Source organism: Mastigoproctus giganteus, chromosome 4, assembly GCF_048544385.1.
Source record: "Mastigoproctus giganteus isolate SK-2022 chromosome 4, ASM4854438v1, whole genome shotgun sequence".
Classification (NCBI taxonomy): domain Eukaryota; kingdom Metazoa; phylum Arthropoda; class Arachnida; order Uropygi; family Thelyphonidae; genus Mastigoproctus; species Mastigoproctus giganteus.
Window position 1 is genome coordinate 38,283,994 of NC_143578.1, and position 18,273 is coordinate 38,302,266.

Here is an 18,273-nt window from a genome sequence, read left to right on the forward strand (position 1 = left end):
TTCCGTATTTGGTGGTGACGGGCTCGAAGCGTGTGCTAAGCACTGCTGCTCCTTCCCACCTGGCTACGGAGGCACCTTCCAAGAAAGATTCTGTTATGTTCTTTGCGGTAGCAAGTTTATAGTAGTAATTAGGTTATTCAGACTTAAGTAGTGATGGGAAGTCGATTATATAAAAGTTATGTCAATGAAGTTTTAATTTAACGGTGGGAGTAAAGATTAAAAATTATTTCAAGTTGGCAGCTTTTGTATATATCATATGGTGAAAGGCTTTTAATAAGAAACTTGCAGTTTTGTAGACTTAACTATTGCTCATAAAATTCTTAAATAGATTTTTATAGAAAATATGGAGCATTTCTACTGAAACTGGAATTTTGGTTTTTATTATATGAATAAGTGTTAGTCATGAAATTAACTTTCCTAATTATGATGAAAGTTAGTTTTACAGGCATTTTATCTGATTTATTGAGATGTTCCACAAGCTAACAGGCATTTATGAATATTTACCATCTCTTATTTTTTACTCTCTCTCTCTGTTTCACAGAGGAAACATGTACTCCAAGTTCGTCAGTTGAATGAACTAAACGTTGACAATTCAAGTAAACTTCAACAAATCAGCCAAAAACTGAATGAGGCCGAATTGAAGAGAATGATGCAATTGCAAGCTATACAGGATCGACAACAGCAGCATGTAAGAATGCTTCCTTTGTGAAAGCTATTGAAACTTATCTTGCTTGCATAGTTGCTAGTCCGTGCTTATGCTTCTTCTCTTGTATGCTTTGCTGCTTTTTGTTTATTGGCAATATTTAGGTTGCACATTGGCATCATTTAAATTTGGACTATTTAAGAAATTTTGGCAGTCAGTAAACTGTACTTAACTGAATTATTATTTTTATGATTTAGTTTTTAATATTTTGAATTATAACGCATGTTATGCACGTTACTAAGTTATTCTTTTTTTATTCCCTATTCACCTTGTATGACAGAAGAAACATATACTTGAAGTAAAGAAGATGAGTGAAACAAATGTTGAAAATTTGAACTGTAAGTTGCAGCAAATTACCCAAAAATTGAGTGAAGCTGAAGTAAAGAGAGTGCTCCAGTTGCAAGCCATGCACGATCGTCTGCAGGAGCACGTAAGACTGCTTTCTTTTTGAGAGCTATTGCAACCTAACTTGCTTGCATAAAAGCTGACATGTTGGCTTATACATCTTTTTCTTTCTTTCCACTCTTTCTATGCTTTAATTTTTATTTATTAAATGATATCCTAATTTTCCCCTTGAACTCATCCTTTGGCAGCATCATCTTGTGGTGACTGGTTTGCATCTGGTGTATTGCTCATAGTAATTACACTCTAAGCATTTTAAATATTTCTTTTTGTTTGAAATAACTCTACCTATATTTTAACTTCTGTGCTTTTTATCCAACAATTATTAATAATTATTAATATTATGTGATTGAATTGTAATCAGTTCAAAAGACTTTTTTTTTTTTTTTTTTTAATAGGAACTTTTTTTTATTTTATTTTATTTTTTTTATTGCTATAATTTGAAATCAAAAGTCAAATTTAAATAATGATTGCAGTTGTTTTTGTACATTACACTACACTACATTCCAAAATTTAAAAATCTAATAATATGGAATGCAGTACAGCATAAATGACTGTTCTTAAACAGCTTTTAAACAATTTTTGTTTTGTGAATTACACAAGGTTATGGCATATCTTTACATTACTGTCCTTTGTGTTCGCATTACACTGTGCATCTGGTCTTAATAGTTAACAATGTCTAGTATTTTTATCACATCCACTGTAGAGGATAACACCATTTTATATCTATAATAGCTCATTTGGCTGTTGCTGACTTAATGTCAGTGGGAACCTGGAGGGGCCCATACTTGGAGGCCTATGGCACAGGTTTTCAGTTCATACTATAGAATGTGAGTTATTAGGGGCTTAGTTATTTGTGGGGTTGGATTGACTGATCCCAGTGTGGAGACAGTTCTGCTATAACTTAGTACATGTGTTCCTAAAAATATCTGCATTGTTGGTATCTTGCTCATTAAAAACAACAGGGCTTATGGGAAAAATATGGATAGGGGCAGAACACTAAAAAAAAAATATTCAGTCTGGTAAGTAAAACCACTAAAAAAAAGTTGTAACCCAATAAAATTGCTAACACAAGTTTAAAAATCCTAAATTTCTAATAAATAAATAATTACAGTAAATAGAACTGATATACACTGAAAGGACAGAATTCCTGGGTTCCTGGAATTCCTGGGCAATGGAATTCCTGGGTTCCTGGAATTCCTGGGTTCCTGGGGTTCCTGGGCAATGTGATGCTATCACCCCTCTTACTAGAGGATAAACCCACCGCTTGGCAGGTATATAGGTACACTGCATTCACATATATGGTAATTCGATGTCAGTATGGATAAATGTCATGAGTTAACAGACTTTGAAAGAGGAATGGTAGTAGGTGCCCACTGCATGGGTCACTATCATAGATGTGGTATAGAAATTGCACTATCCCTGTTCAACAGTATCAAGAGTATTGAATATTCCATTTCTGGAATAACATCTCATGGATAGTGCTGTGAGCGGAGAAAGGTGGTGGATGAATGTGGCCGTTGAAGTCTGTCTCGCATGGTTTCAGCCAACCAGAAAGCAACAGTGGCACAAAGTGCCATGGGCTTCAATGAGGGAGGTGCCAGAAACATCTTCACCAAGACCATCAGGCAATCATTAGCTACAATAGGTTCTGGCAGCTGCCGACCCACCAGTGTCCCATTGCTAACACCATGACACAGGACTCTACACTTCAACTGGGCGAAAGAACATTGGCACTGGACATTGGATGGTTGGAGATGGGTCTCCTGGTCAGACAATTCCCATTTCTAGTTACTTTGAGAGGACGGGAGAGTGCATATCTGGTGGAAACTGCATGAAGCTATGCACCCATCATGTCAACAAGAAACTGTTTAGGCAGTTGGACGGTTGGTAATGGTCTTGGGCATGTTCAACTGGCACATATTATGACCTGTGGTATGTCTAGACACATCTCTGAATAGTCCAGGTTGATGTCCATTGTTGCAGACCATCTTGATCCCTTGATGGTCATCATGCACCCACAGGGCAATGGACAATCCAGCGGGACAGTGCACCTCCCCACAGAGCTGTGGTGACTAGAACATGGTTAGAAGAGCATTCTGCAGATTTTACCACCATGTTCATGTTCAGCAGACATGAACCCTGTGGAGCATCTTTAGGATGCTGTGGAAAGGGCCGATTGAGCATTGGATCTTCCACCCAGGAATGCAACTGAATTATGGACAGCAGTGCAGCAAGCATGAATGGAAATGCCTATGGAACACTTTCATGAACTAGTGAAGTCAGTGCCTTACCATATGACTGCCCTTATTCAGGTGAAAGGTGGGCCTACCCATTAATGGATAGGTATCCCATGATTTTTACCCAATCAGTGTATACATACTAATTGATATTTCTGTTAACTGACTTTTTTTTGGATTGTGAAATTTTTAAAACAATGAAAAAGATAAGCAATCAATAACAACGCACAAGTGAAATATGGAATAAAAAGTTATTAAAGTACGAAGCTTTAAAAAATAGGATGAAGAGAAGATTCTGAAAATTGTTTGTTTTTTATTTGATAGATTTCGTGGAAGGGGAAACATTTTCACCATAATAACATAAAAACCCACAGAATTCCACATATTGGTATTATCACAAATGCAATAAGAAGAGTTTTTACTACCCATTTATAATTAGATTTCACTAACAGAAAAACCCAATAAACCAGGAACTGAAAATTATTTTATGGTAGTGACCTTCAGAAATGTGCTCCTCTGCTCACGCTATCCTGCTTCACGGAAATTTCTGTTCAAACAGAAATATGATCTCCTGAAAATGTGAGTCGGCTTAAAAATAAATATCCAAGCAATACGTAATTTAATTTTGATCAGAACTGCTTTGTGTGAAAAAGTTGGGAGGCTTTGTTGGAGCTGGTTTCTTTATGCACATGTTACAGCAGTATTTATTATTATTAGTGACAAAATAATGCAAGGAAGGAATTTTTTTTTTTTTTTAATATAGCATTTAAAAAAAAAAAAAAGCGCCTCAGTGGGCAGGAGCAGCAGTGCGTAGCACACACTTTCTGATTAGACTGGGGTTCGAGCCCGTGATCACCAAATATAGAGGATGTGGAAGGTTTGGGAATGACTACCGCATATCCCTGGCTTGGATAAAGGGTAAGGGTTGGCGTCAGGAAGGGCATCCAGCCATGAAAATTTCATGCCAAAACAGTAAAAAAAAAAAATGCTGATCTCATATACAGTGAATTCCAGTTATTTGGGCCACCAGTTAATCGGGGCAGCAGTTTATTTGGGACAAATCTTAAAACACAGAAGCCAATTGAGAAAATAGCCAGGGTTTACTTCGTTTAATCGGGGCAGGAGACCGCAGCACTGGAGATTACCTTACGATTGTCTCCGACCATACCACGTGGTTTGCTTGGATTTCTGGAGGTCACAACCATAAAACAATTAGCAGTCACCTGTTTATTGGGCTTTTCTGTTAGTGCAATCTATCATAAACTGATAGTAAACTCAATCTTATTGAATTTGTGATAATACAGACAACTGGAATTCTGTGGGTTATTATGGCGAAATGTGTTTACACTTCTATGGAATCTCCAATCATATAAAAAAATTAATTTTCAAAATCTTCTCTTCATTCCTATTTTTAAAGCTTCGTAACTTGTTACTCAGTTCTCACTTGCATGTATCGTGTTACTTGCAGTTTGTATGGCCATGTTCTTTGTTATTGATTGCTTCTCTTTTTACTGTTTTAAATTTTAACCCCCCCCCCCCCACCCACAAATGTCAATGAACAGAAATGTCAACTAGTTAGTTTGTATGTACATATTACAGTACGTATTAATTATTCCAATTGTCATGTATATTCTTCCAATTATCACGTATCATACGTACATTTAATTTTTTAATAAGTTAATAAAGGGTAAATTTGTGCTTAATATATCTTTACTTTTATAGCCTGTGGATAATATTCCTTCTATTTTTGCTAATTAGAATTGCTGTTTTAAAGAATTAAAATTCAATTCACAAACGTGATCACAATGACCAGCGCCTACTCACATCATATAGTGGAGGCGCGCCTCCGTGGGCAGGAGCAGCAGTGCGTAGCACACGCTTCTGGGATTAGACCAGGGTTCGAGCCTGTCACCACCAAATACGGAGGATGCGGAAAGGTCAGGGAATAACCACCGCATATCCCGGAGCAATATGGCCTTAGTTGCTAATGCTCTTAAAAACCAAATAACAAACATAGTGAACAGTACTTTACTATGGCGAGTCCATCGCAATGCGATTTGATTGTACAGTGAACCAATTATAAAGTGGGATCCATTGTATTTTTAACTATTTATGTGACACTTCGGATAATTGGGCAGCCGCTTAATTGGGCTATAATGCACTAGTCCCGATGTGTCCCAAATTACTGGAATAGACTGTATAATGGAGAAAAAGCAAGGACAAAAAAAAAAAAAACCTCACCACTTTGGTAACACCAGGTGTAAGTTTATTCCAACACATGATTTACTCTCTGGATGAGAATAAATTGCTGCACATCTACTTTACAATTGTCCTTTTTCCAATTTAAGTTTGTGTCCCCTTGTATATACGAGGGTGGTTCAATAAAGAATTGCCTTCACCTACTTCCACATATCACAGAATCATGATATTTTGTGTGTAGCATAATATATATCTCTGTACTAAAGGCGTAAAATTTCAGCCCTGCGTCTTAATTTGTTTTTCTCTTACAGAGCTGAACATGTGACTAAGTAGCATCGTGGACAAAGTTTAAGCCAAAGCTGTAATCCAGTATCTGTTCTTGAAGTGGAAATCTACGAGGAAATGACTGCAGTAGATAAGGATGAAGCCCTATCCTAGTGCATTGTGAAGCACTGGCATAGACAGTTTAGGTGTGGTTGGACGTTGATAGAATCTGAGCCCATTACAGGTCATCCCCATTCAGCGATTGACAGTAAGATCAGAAAAGTGGAGTCGTTAATCATGAAAGATCGCCAGATATCTGTGCATGAATTGACCCAGGAGATGAAGATTAGTGTGAGCTCTGTTGAAACAGTCCTTCAATACAAACTCCATTTATGGAAATTGGGTGCAAGATGGATTCCCCATTTTGACTGGTTTCCAGAAGGCTGATTGACAACAGAAATAACAAGAGTTGTTAGCCCTGTGCCAAAAAAATGAAGACTTTCTCTCATCTAATCACTCAGAATGAAAGTTGGATACGCCATTTCAACCCTGAAAGTAAAAAGCAGTCCATGGAATGACATTCCATGGACTGCTTTTTAGCAGTCCATGTGGTTCCCCACCCCCCAAGAAGACAAGGGTCCAAGCATCAGCAGGAAAGGTCTTGCTGATAGTTTTTTGGTATGAGAAAGGCATAATGGTGACTGATTACCTGATGAAAGGTAGAACAATTACAGGTGCCTTTATGCCAACTTACTCACAAAATTACGGGAGAAAATCAAAACTTGTAGGCGTGGCATGCTGTCCAAAGGTGTGAGAATGCTTCGAGACAATGCCCCCAGTTCACACTTCTGAAATTGCAACACCACAAGCGGCCACTTGTGGATATGAAATACTGCCCCATCCAGCCTACTCACCCGATCTTGCACCATCAGACTTCTTGTTTCCTTCCCTCAAATCATTTCTTCTGGGGACCCACTTCCCTGAACTCATTTCTGCAACAGTCATGGTTCAAAGACCAACCTCACTACTTCTACAAAACCAGTATCCATAGCCACCATGCAGATTTACACATTTTTCCCATTGATGGAGAAGGACTAAAACCTGTGCCAAGAATCAATAGGCTAAGGCACCTCTGCAGCTAAGTCAGGGCGATTCTTTATTGAACCACCCTCGTACATCTAAGAAAGAATAAGGATGCCATCAATGTTTAGTTTATTTGATCTATTTAATGCCTTAAACATTGAATATTTGGATTTTACATCAATCAGGTCTCCTTGGAGGTGTTTGTTTTTAGATGCTGAAATGTGCAGAACTCTGATCTTCCTTGGTGATCATACCCTTTAGTGACCCTGACTAACATTGTTGCTTTTCTCTCCACCCATTCCAAAATGAGACTTGCAAACCTTTATGCAGCAATTAGGATGCAGCCCAACCATTACTTTATTATCACCTGTTCGCACTGCTTTGATAATTTCTTGTTGGAGCCTACAATTGCCTCTAGTAGTTGGTTTTTTTTTTTTTTTTTTTTCTTTCTTTCTTCCTCATCCTTCTCTACCTTGAGTTGATGCCACCCAGTTGGTATGTTATTCTGAAATTATTGTTACCCAAATGAAGTGCCTTTCACTTGATGTTAAACCTCAACTGCCAATCTGTGTAATTTATCCAAGTCTTTGAGTAGTATTCAAAGGATGGTGTTAAGATGGAAATCTGACTAACTGAATGTGACAATCTGTTTCCTGTCAATTCTTGTGTGTTGCCTCTCCTTAAATTCTTCTCTGTTCTGATGCCACCCTGGTGTTATGCTAATACCCATTATTGCCACCATCTGACCAATTTGGACTGCATTAGCCACACAAATGGTGATTTTTGCCTTGTTGACCATCCAGCTTCTAACTCATTTCAGATTCATAAACTGTATATAATGTTGCCTTATGCACAGTAAAAAAGGCATTGCTCACTCTTAGACAGTGTCACTCAGTATTGTTTGTGTGATATGTTTGCACATTTTATAGCACCTTCAGATGTCTATTACCACCCTGATTCCTATTTCAGAGCAGTAACAGACAAATTATTGAATGTTCTATTGTGCTACTCAGCTTGATATGCTAATTGTTTGTCCATATGTCATAGTTATGCATACATATTTTCTCCACTTCACCTAAGTGTAGCCTCCTGGGTGAAGTGGGGAGAGACATGATATTCCAATACAATAAAATTTTCTAATTCAATCCTACTAAATTTGTGTAGTGTAGCTTGAAGTGAGGGCAAGTCTTTAGCCATATCTCTCTCTCTCTCTCTCTCTCTCTCTCTCTCTCTCTCTCTCTCTCTCTCTCTCTCTCTCTCTCTCTCGATTTGATTTGATTTTTGGCAATAATTTCACTTTAATGTTGGGCAAGAAAATTTAAGTTAAACAAGTGGATTTAAAAAAAGTGCTTTACTCTTGAACCTCTGAAATTTTGACAGTCCATTATCAAGAAATACTCATTTTCTGAGCATTTTTAGGAGAATGATGAAATTGGACAAATCTCTCATCAAGCATCAGATTTAGCTGGAGTTGGCCATTCATCCAAGCAGAATTTTCAGAGCTGATTGAACAAGGTTTGCAAGCCATTGATAATTAGTGATGAGTTATCATAGACATTTTTGAGTCTCCAGCTTTGTACATAAAGCATTAGTGTTAATGCATTCATTAAGCAATTTTGTATTGTCATATTTGTAACCATCAACTGTTTTCATCCATTTGTATTTGATTTGGTGCCACTTAAAAGTAAAGTGACATAGTGGTCCACTTTCATAAGTGGTATAGTTTAATATTTTTTGTGGTTCCATAACCCCTTACCTCAAATAAGAGTGGTCACTTGTTTCCATCTCATGTATGAAAGTGATCCGTATCTGAAAAAAGTTTGGGAAATTCTGGCTAAGAGGATTGTGAATGCAATCCCCAGGGGCTTACATCTAGTTAGTATGGGCTTGCCACACCCAGGGACCTGAGCTGGATATCATCATTCTTCTCTTTCTTGGTGATTCCCTTCTATTTCTGACCTCTTCCCCCCCCCCCCTCTTTCTCTCAGGGGCAACTCGGTTTTTTTTTTTTTTTTTTTTTTTTGTCTGGTGCAGCAAAGGCCTCGCGCTTCCTTGCACCATATGGCTAATTATAATAAAAAAAATAATAATAGATACTTATATATTGTGTAAAAAAAAAAAAAAAGTTATTACTTAAATTTTGACAGCAGGATTTCATTGAAGCTGTTACCTGAAACTTTTGACATTGGTTTTTTTTTTTTATTTTTTTTAATGAAAACTCCAAACATGAGAGGTATTAGAACCTATCGTACTTAGTATCGTGCTTGGGTTGGAGGTTGAGAAGACGAGAGAAGATATTTGTTGACATTAGACCTGAACTTCCGTAGACTGTAATTTTCAGGAAATACACATGAAAGAAGGTTGTTCCAGAAAACGGCAGTTGAATGAATAAACGAGGAAGATGAAAAGTTGGTTCTGTGAGTTTGAAGTTGGACAGAAAATGGATGTTGGCTGGTGGCGGCAAGTGTTCGGACTGCTTTGGAAGAGAGTGGGAATTTTAGAAGCCAGTTCAGAACAGTGCCTATGGAAGTATCTGTAGAAAAGGCATGCAGCAGAAACAGTAAGTCTATGAGACAGCGAGTGGACAGACTCAGAGATGAGTCATTAATTAACCTAACTGCTCTCTTCTGAATGGAATCTAAAAGCATGAAAGAGGTGTTGGGGGCACCGCCCCAGATGTGGGAACAATATTCCATGGTAGGGCGGATTTGCGATTTGTACAGAGTGAACAGCTGCTTGGAAGAAAAGTAACGCAGAGAGCGAAAGAAAAAAACCAAGTTTTTTAGATGCAGAGGAAGCAATATTTTGTAATATGCTTGTGCCAAGAGAATTAGAAGTCAGGGTAATCCCCAAAAGAGATATATCAACTTGCCTAGAAATCAGTGTCACCAAAGATGAGCATGGGAGCAGAAGAATCCTTTTTGCGAGATATAAGACAAGACTGAGTTTTAGGATTGAAATCAACTAAGTTGTCTTTGCCCCACTGGAGAATCACACATCAAATTCATCAAAATCCTTTTGACGGAAGACCACAGGAGGCATTGAATGGAGTGTTGGGAATGGTGGGAGGTGTTTTATCAAGATCATTAATACATGAGTTGGGAGAAAAATAGGATGCTAGAAGGTCAGTTTTATCCTTGGCTTAAGTGACAGCAGAACCATCTGGTTTTGACAGAGGTGGGAAAAAGTTGTGGCCAACAGCATTTGGCAAGAGACCAGAATGCTTGGCTACCATTAGGGGAAGAAGCAAGTTTTCTACTCTTAGCCTGTTCAAAATCTAGTTTGGACTGATTAATAACTGCTTTACAATTGTTGCGAGCTTTGGTGTATGCAGAAAATGAAACTGAAGAATTGGAAACAAGCCAATTACGATATGCAACATTCTTCTCTTGAACAGCCTTAGCACATTTATTGGAAAACCAAGGTTTAGATAAAGGACAGGATTTTAAAGTGGAGTGTGGGACAAAGGATTCCATTCCTACAAGAATAATTTTGCTTACATGATCTGAGCAAACGTTGACATCAGAAGTTTTGAAACAGTAATTCAACCAAGTAAAAGAAGAAAAGAAATCTCGCAGGTCATCCCATTTTGCATTCTTGTAATGCCAAACAATGAGGTTGGGAATAGCTGTGAGATAAAGGCTCCATTGGAGAAGAGACAATCGCAGAGTTGTGATCTGAGGGGGGCCTAAAAAGACCAATCACTTCGACTGTGTACTTAGAAAGATTGTTTGTGAGAAAAAGATCAAGCGTGTTGGCTGTATGGTTAGGATTGTCCGGTATTCTTATAGGTAAATGAACTGTGCAAGGTCATTAGTAATTGCAAAAGCCTCAGCATCTCTATCAGCTGGGTCAGTGTGACTAGAAAACGGATCCAGCTGGAGTTGTGAACATTTAAAATCGCCGAGGAAAATTACCTTACTGTTGGGAAAGTTGGACTGGAGAAAGTCAAATTGCAATGAGGAAGGCAAAGGGCTCCAAGTGATTAGTGGAGTTGGGAGAACAATAGAGACAACAGATGAATTTCACAGAATGAGGTAGAGAGATTCTAAGCCAGAGAAGATCGAAAAGAGGAGATTCCAAATTACCAAGTCTGTGACAGGGAATATCAGAATGGACATATGCACAAGTACCACCATTTAGGTGAAAGGAAAATCATACAGCGAATAATTTGGGCAACTGAGATGAGCTATAGTTGAATCAACCGATAACTGAGATTCTGTCAGAAAAAGTACAAGGGGGTTTGGCAGACTGCAAGTGGAAATGGACATCGTTGAGATTAGAAATGAAACCACGTATATTTGTGAAATGAACTACAAAGTGTTTGGAAAATTTAGATCTTTTTGCAGATAAGCTTACTCTATGTATTTTGTGAGGATAAAATTTTCTTTTTATTCTACTGTATCTTACATCTTTCTTTATGTAGGATACACCATGTATATCACATTGCAATATAATAGCAAGTTTTTTTTTTTTTTAAGTTATTTTATAATTACCTTAGAGTGGCAAATTGAAAAACCTGGTTAGGATCAAGTCCTAAGGTTGCTTGATTCGGGAGATGTTACTATACAAAGTTTTCATTTTAACAGTTTTTTTCAAAATTTCACAAAAAAAAAAGTGTAGCTACTCCAGCTTGTGCATGTTTGGCAGATTCAGTTGTGAACGGATTAAATAAATCTGCAATAAAATTCAAAATTTTGATCTGATTTGATGTTATATAAACTTTATTTAATTCAAACTACACCCATTGCTTCATTTTATAATAATACCATATTGTGTGTATGGATGGAAGTTTGTGCACATGAGTCCTTCATAATTGTACTCTGTCCAACATAAGAAATAAAATGTGACATCAAAGGATATGCTATAGTTGTTGAAATTAGCAGCACTGTAAAAGTAGCTTTGAAATCAGTAGATAATGCAATAGAGGAAGTGATGGAATTTACTTGGAAGATAAACACCATGGACATGACAATGAATTATAGACGAATCAAAATCATTAATACTACCAATACAATAAAACTAATTTATGTTCTTAAATTTTGAACCTTAGAAGCTAATGATGATTTTATTTACAGAAATTGACTCGTACAAAGTCTACATTCGAGATGCATATGCACAGACTGCAAAATTCTAAATGGCTTCCTGAATGGCCATGCAAAAAAAAAAAAAAAAAAAGTTACCTAGCATTTTCTTGAAATGAAAAGCTTTTGTCCTTGTTCAAGTATTGTATAAATTATAGCCGCACATAGGCCTATTCTTCCTAACCTGTTGGGAATGTTAATGGGATCAGGACTGTCCCACTGGACTGAACAAGTGCAAATGTCTTCCCAGTCCACAGAAGGTATGAATAAGGAAAAAGAAAGTATGAACTATGGATGGCAGAGACTTTTTTGGTGGGATAAAATCAGTCTGTTAAGGATGCGATACAGGACTGTCAATAGGAATGGTATTCTTAGTGGATCTTAGCATGGGTTTATGAAAGGGAAAGTCATGCCTGGCTAATCTGATTAATTGTAATAGTCAGTCATAAAACATTTGGGTATAAGAAGACTTGAACATTATTTATTTATCTTGGCTTCAAAGCTTTTGATATGATTCCACTTAGTTAAGCTATGATATAAACTGGAGCAAATTGGGATTACTAATAAGATCTTTCTTCACTGGATCAGTATTGACTGTGAGAGTCAATACTGATCCAGTGAAGGATCAGTATTGACTCTCACAGTCAATACTGATACCATCCACTGTGAGAGTCATCAATGTTTAGTAAATGGATTTCGTAGGGATCAGTGCTAGGACCTTCCCTATCTCCTGTTTGTAATCTTCTTTAAAGATATAAGGGTGTACTAGAAAAGTTTTTTTGACAAGTTGAAGAGTGGAAGTGTTCAACATGATTTGAATTGGTTGCAGGTATAGTTTGAAAAATGACCACTAAAGTTTGTTTCTAATGGTAAAGTTTCACACTTCTGACAAATATAGAAAGATTAAAATAATCAACTTTAATGGTTTGGGACTAAAGACTTGAGGGTTATGGTATAATTGGAAGTGAAATGCATTTTATAGAGTAAATTTGCCTAGGAAGGCACATGGATGAGATGCTTCCACTGTCCTATTCTCCTAGCCATATGAGGAATTGCTTGGAAAATGTGAACTGCAAAATTTGGAAAGTAGGTGTCTTGTGACACTTAATTCAGGCATATAAAAATCAGGGGACACAAATAAGACTTGTGAATAATAGAATATTCAATCTCCTGAAGTTTACGTTTTGGCTGGATGTTAGAACATTGAAGTAAGCTACCATAACTGAGGCATCAGATTTAGCAGAGTTCAGAGTAGAATTAAGTAGTTCTTTGAGGGGGGGGGGGATTCCCATTACAAAAAAGTGACAGTTCAATTAATTCTACTCTAAACAATCTATCATAACACCTCTCCTGGATATCAAAATGACCTACAGTATGTTTATGATTTAATGTTTTTAGATTAAAAAGCTTCAAGACAAATTTGTCTATAAGCAGACTTGCAAAAAAAAAAAAAAAGTGAGTTCTCCCCTCTTCTACTACTACATTCTCTATTATACTTAACAGTTTTAGACTTAAAATAGTAATAACTTCTATTAGAAAAATATAAGTATGCAGTTGTATGCTCTATATAATTTCATTTTAATTTCTTTCAGGAGCGCCATGTGGAAGAAGTCCGTAATAATAAAGCAACCACTATCAACTGTATTGCTAATTCATCAGGATAATATGCTCAACCTTTGATCACTGCCACCACCTGAAATACTCCTGTAAAAGATTCAAATTTACACTTCTGGCAAAACTATTCTAAAATTTAGTGTTAGATTGCATGTGCTAGTATGATGGCAATTGTCTTTGTGAATGATTCTTCAAACTGCTGCTTGATGTTTGTAAATTTGCTGATTGTATAATTGCCTCTGAAGTGATACTGAAACAGTCTCAGCTGAACTTGCACCTGGAATGATTTCCAGTGTGCTGCCTCATAAAGCATAGTAAACAATCTAATGTTTAGTATCTAATGGATGCTGAATGCTTATTGCTTGATTAGAGGGGAAAAACATTGCAAGTGAAAATTATCAGAAAAAATAGAATTTCCCTGGATGATGTTCTTCCTTTGAGCTTAGAGCTCTTGCTGTAAAGTTCATTATGTTAAGTCAAATACTATTTAGCATCCAGAAAATACAAATAGCTTGGTGAAATAAGACAAGTGCTTCAAATAACAATTCTGCCAATAAAATGCACTTTCTTTGTATCTGCAATATACAATGACTCATCAGAACAGCCTTTTAGATAGAAATAACAAAAATTAGAAAGTCTTCACTTTGTGCACAGTAAAATTTGGTTTTAAATGTAGTCTAGCTATTTCACCAAGCTAATTGTTTTATCATATGCAAATACTATCATTAAAGTATATTCTCAAGTGCCCACCAGTTACTTGAAATATAAAAGGACCAATTCTGTAACATTAAAATTGTTGGTCCACACATACTGATTTCTGCCTTAAGAAGTTCTGTGATTGCAGTTAAAAGTACATTTCGAGTGTGGACCTTGATTTTATTTATTGCTGTTAAACACTTAGAGGCAAGAGTTGTTGCTACTTTATATTTTTGTACAATATTTCCTTTGCAAATTTTGTAACGTTTGCTTTAATTGTTTTTAACCATACTGTTGTATGTAGTCCTTGTCTTGAAAATCAATAGTCTCTTTGACACTAACTTGTTATAGTGTTTTTAAAAGAAAAGACTTTCCCTTGTACAACAGCTAAAGGCTGAACATGAGAATGTAACCTGGATGCTTGTGCTTTGTTACTAATGTATGTTTTGAGTAATTAAAAGCTGCTGTCATGGGTATGAAGTCTGGATTCGTTTTTTTTTTTATGATTACTTTAAATCTGTCAGTATTAATCAGTTGACTTAGTTAATGTTATGTTTAAATTTCTTGCCATATTCTTGTATAAGCATACTTGGGCAATTTGTAATATACAAAAAGATAACATCTATACTACTGCTGTTAAGCTCTTAAAACGTTTTAGTCAACTGCCAAAACATTTAATGCAGTTCTCTTCCAATCCTAACTTTCATTTATGTATATAAAACACGCATAATATTCAGTTATTCAAGCGTCTATCCCAATATTATTATTTTTTTTTTTGACTAAGATTGGCTGGGTGTATTAGGCCTAAACTGTGGGTTCAGTTCAATTTGTTAGTGTCAACAGGTTACATTGGCAACAAATTGCATTATTATTACATATAGGGTATCCCACAGGTCTAGCACCATAGGTAACATGTTCAATATGTGCACCATTCACAGCAGTTCATATTTCTACCAGTCTGCGAGAACAGCATGAATTGCTTTCGGTGTCATCTTACTGCACACAGTGACAATTCTTTAAAATGGTTGACACAGCTGTTTTCATGGCATTCATGTGTATGCTGTTGAGGTGACCCCACATGTAAAAGTCCAGATGTATAGTGTCATGGAATTGCAACCATTATACTGGTCCCTGCCCTCTAGTCCATGGAGGGAATTGTTCATCCAGCTATTCACTGACTGGATGGCTGTAATGAGCAGACATATCTTGCTGGAACAATTCAGATATTTACCCTGCTCATTGATTCTTAATGCTTTGCTTCTCTAATGTTTCAAGAAGCATTGTTATCGTTGTTTTATTAGAAGAATGGACCAGTTACTGTCCTTTCATATAATGTCATCGAAGCATTGCATGAATGGGCCAATCCATTTGGGATTACCTTTAGACTCTATAATGAGTGTTTCAATGATTAATTTCATCTAACACAAAAAATTCCCCTTGACACTTAAACTATTTTTTCCCCTGCTTAGTTCTCATTCATTTAACTGTACATTAGTTAAGACCATCCTCACTCAGTGTCTGAATAATGGATTTTGACACTCCAGTTTGCATTGATTTGTTTCAACAGTGCAAACCTTTTGAAGTATTGCTGTCATTTACTTCATGAGAAACTCAAATCCACTGTGTTCTTATCCAACTCTGGCATTGTCTCCTTAAACTTTCCCAGCAGCTTTCATGTGGGAATGGGTAATTTAGAATGCATTTGTAACTCTTACCGACTATAACCACAGAGCAGAATTACTTCCAAATGCTTGCCTATGTTCAGTTATTAGTGTCAATTTCAAAAGTATAGCCTATGGTTCTAGGTCATCCTGTGTTATTAAAACACTAGGCAAAATATTATTGCTAGGAATTATGACCAAGATGAATTTTTGGCAATAATAAAAGCTAAAAAGAAATTCATAAAATCCAAGTAAATAGCAAAAATTTCACAAATTTATTGCTAACAAAAGGCTTATGTGTACATTCCCCCCCCCCCATAGATTTATGCTTTAGAAAAATGTTGTTGCAATTTGTCTTTTAAATAAGGTATGAATTGCAGAAAACTTGGAAGTGTCGTGTTTTTTATTTACCTCTTGTTATACTGCTGTTAACTTCAAAATTGTTCAATGTATAAAGCTTCAAGATCTCTACTAGATCCTATCTTCAGGCCAAGAAATTGAGAATATTCTAATATAAACAAATTCATGCACATATATAGTTTGCAGTGAAACTACGTTACCTAAAACTTAAAAGAAAAAGAAAATAAAGTTCTAAAGACAGATTATTACTAAGTTATAAAATAAATTTTAATGATGTCAGTTTAAAACATAAGCCATGATTGACCAGTGTAGCTTTATCTTGGACATCACAGTTAATATCCCCTGCCCCAACTTTAATGGCTAGAACTCTACAATAAAGCATTTATAAAAATCACATTCTGGATGTAATTTAGCAGTTTTTGGGGCAATGTGAATCATGGCACTTCTGAAGTTTTCAGTGTCTGGTTTCTTTTCTGCAGCAACATTGCCTGTTTTGTGTGAAAAATATTTTTTTTTTTTTTTTATAGCAGACATTTTCATGTCACTGTTTTCTGACACCCAAGGCCTTTTTTTTTCCTAATTGCCCATTTTTGTTCCATCAATTTTAGATTCAGTTGACCTAGCAGTGGTGTTGCCTGAATATTGGCATGGAACCTGACAGGTGCCAGTTCTCTTTAACTTCTGGGTAAACTTGGGTATTTTTGAATATCTGTTGTCTGCTTGTGTAGTGTAGGTAACTTTTTTAATTAGTCTAGGCTGCTTTCCACTTAAGATCATTAAACATGTGAAATTTTAAATGTGCACATATGCTTATGTGTATGAATAATTATTAAAAATATATATATATATATATATATATATATATATTAGATACTGTTATTTGCTCCCGTTTTCAAATTTGGTAAAGTTCACAGCACATGAAATTAGAAACGTCTTCCCACAGAGCAGTGCATTCACTTGACAATATAAAGTCTCTTGTTGTAAATATGTTTCATTTTCTCATCTTTGTGTAAACAATGAATTTTTCAAAAATAACTATTGAGGCCACAGATGTTTACTTGTGGGAGTTGAAAGCAAGTGACCTTGAATTTTAAACAAACATGTTTGAAACTTTGTAGCAGTCAGTGCTTATCAGCTCTGGGGCAATTATTATTATTAATAGCCATATGGTGCAAGGAAGCCTGAGGCTTATGCTGCACCAGGAAAAAAAAAAAAATTCCCAAGTTGCCCAGAGAGTGTGTCAAAAGTAGAAGGGAATCACTGAGAAAGAGAAGAATGATGATATCCAGCTCGGGACCCTGGGTGTGCCAAGCCCATACTCACCAGATGTGAGCCCCCGGGGTTAATTCCTCATGCAAGTAGACTTGCAAAGTTGATGGTATGCCACTTGACAGGTTTTTACTTAATTCCATTAAAAAAAAAAAAAAACACAATTGTGATAAGTTTCATTATATTTAGGAAGCTGGAAAAGATTTTTGATCATTAAGTAAAGGATCATGTAGGGATCTTATTTTTGAGAGGTGCCAGTGGCTGGGTTTAGGGCAGCATTTTTTCCTGGCCAGTCTCTTAACATATGCTTCTATTAGCCAAATTGAATTGTACCTATTGAGGGAGAAAAAACTGTTCCACTCTTGAAGAGAATAACTATCTTGGAAAATGGGTTTAAACATTCTGTTGAAAGTAGGAAGCAGTTGTAGGTAGTAATTTAGACTAGGATATTCTAAAACCATTATCAAAATGTAGACTAGCATTAGCAGAGACATAATGCAAGAAAGCAAGCTTATACAGCATCAGCCAAAAAAAAAAAAAAAAAAAAATTTTTTTTTCCATTTCACCACCTATCCATTCACTCCAAAAGCTTGTCCAGTTGAATTTATTTAAGCTATCAACTTCCACAATAACAAATGGGAGTTTGTTCCAGCAATCAACCACTTGCTAGCTAAAGGCAAATTTCTGTACATTTATCA

The 18,273-nt window shown here is 36.3% G+C and overlaps 1 protein-coding gene across 6 annotated transcripts in view; it reads left to right on the forward strand.

Moving 5' to 3' along the window:
• The window catches only part of LOC150086632 (uncharacterized), a 71,879-nt gene extending 57,114 nt beyond the window's left edge, over positions 1 to 14,765 (forward strand). For 3 of the 6 annotated variants that reach the window (XM_090372650.1, XM_090372649.1, XM_090372651.1), the window contains 3 exons: positions 542 to 688; positions 984 to 1,133; positions 13,568 to 14,765. In XM_090372650.1, the coding sequence (XP_090228776.1) occupies positions 542 to 688; positions 984 to 1,133; positions 13,568 to 13,639 (369 nt within the window). In that variant the 3' untranslated portion in view covers positions 13,640 to 14,765. The remainder of the gene's footprint in view (positions 1 to 541; positions 689 to 983; positions 1,134 to 13,567) is intronic. The other 3 variants (XM_090372654.1, XM_090372652.1, XM_090372655.1) reach the window with 3 other exon arrangements.
• Positions 14,766 to 18,273: the final 3,508 nt, after the last annotated feature.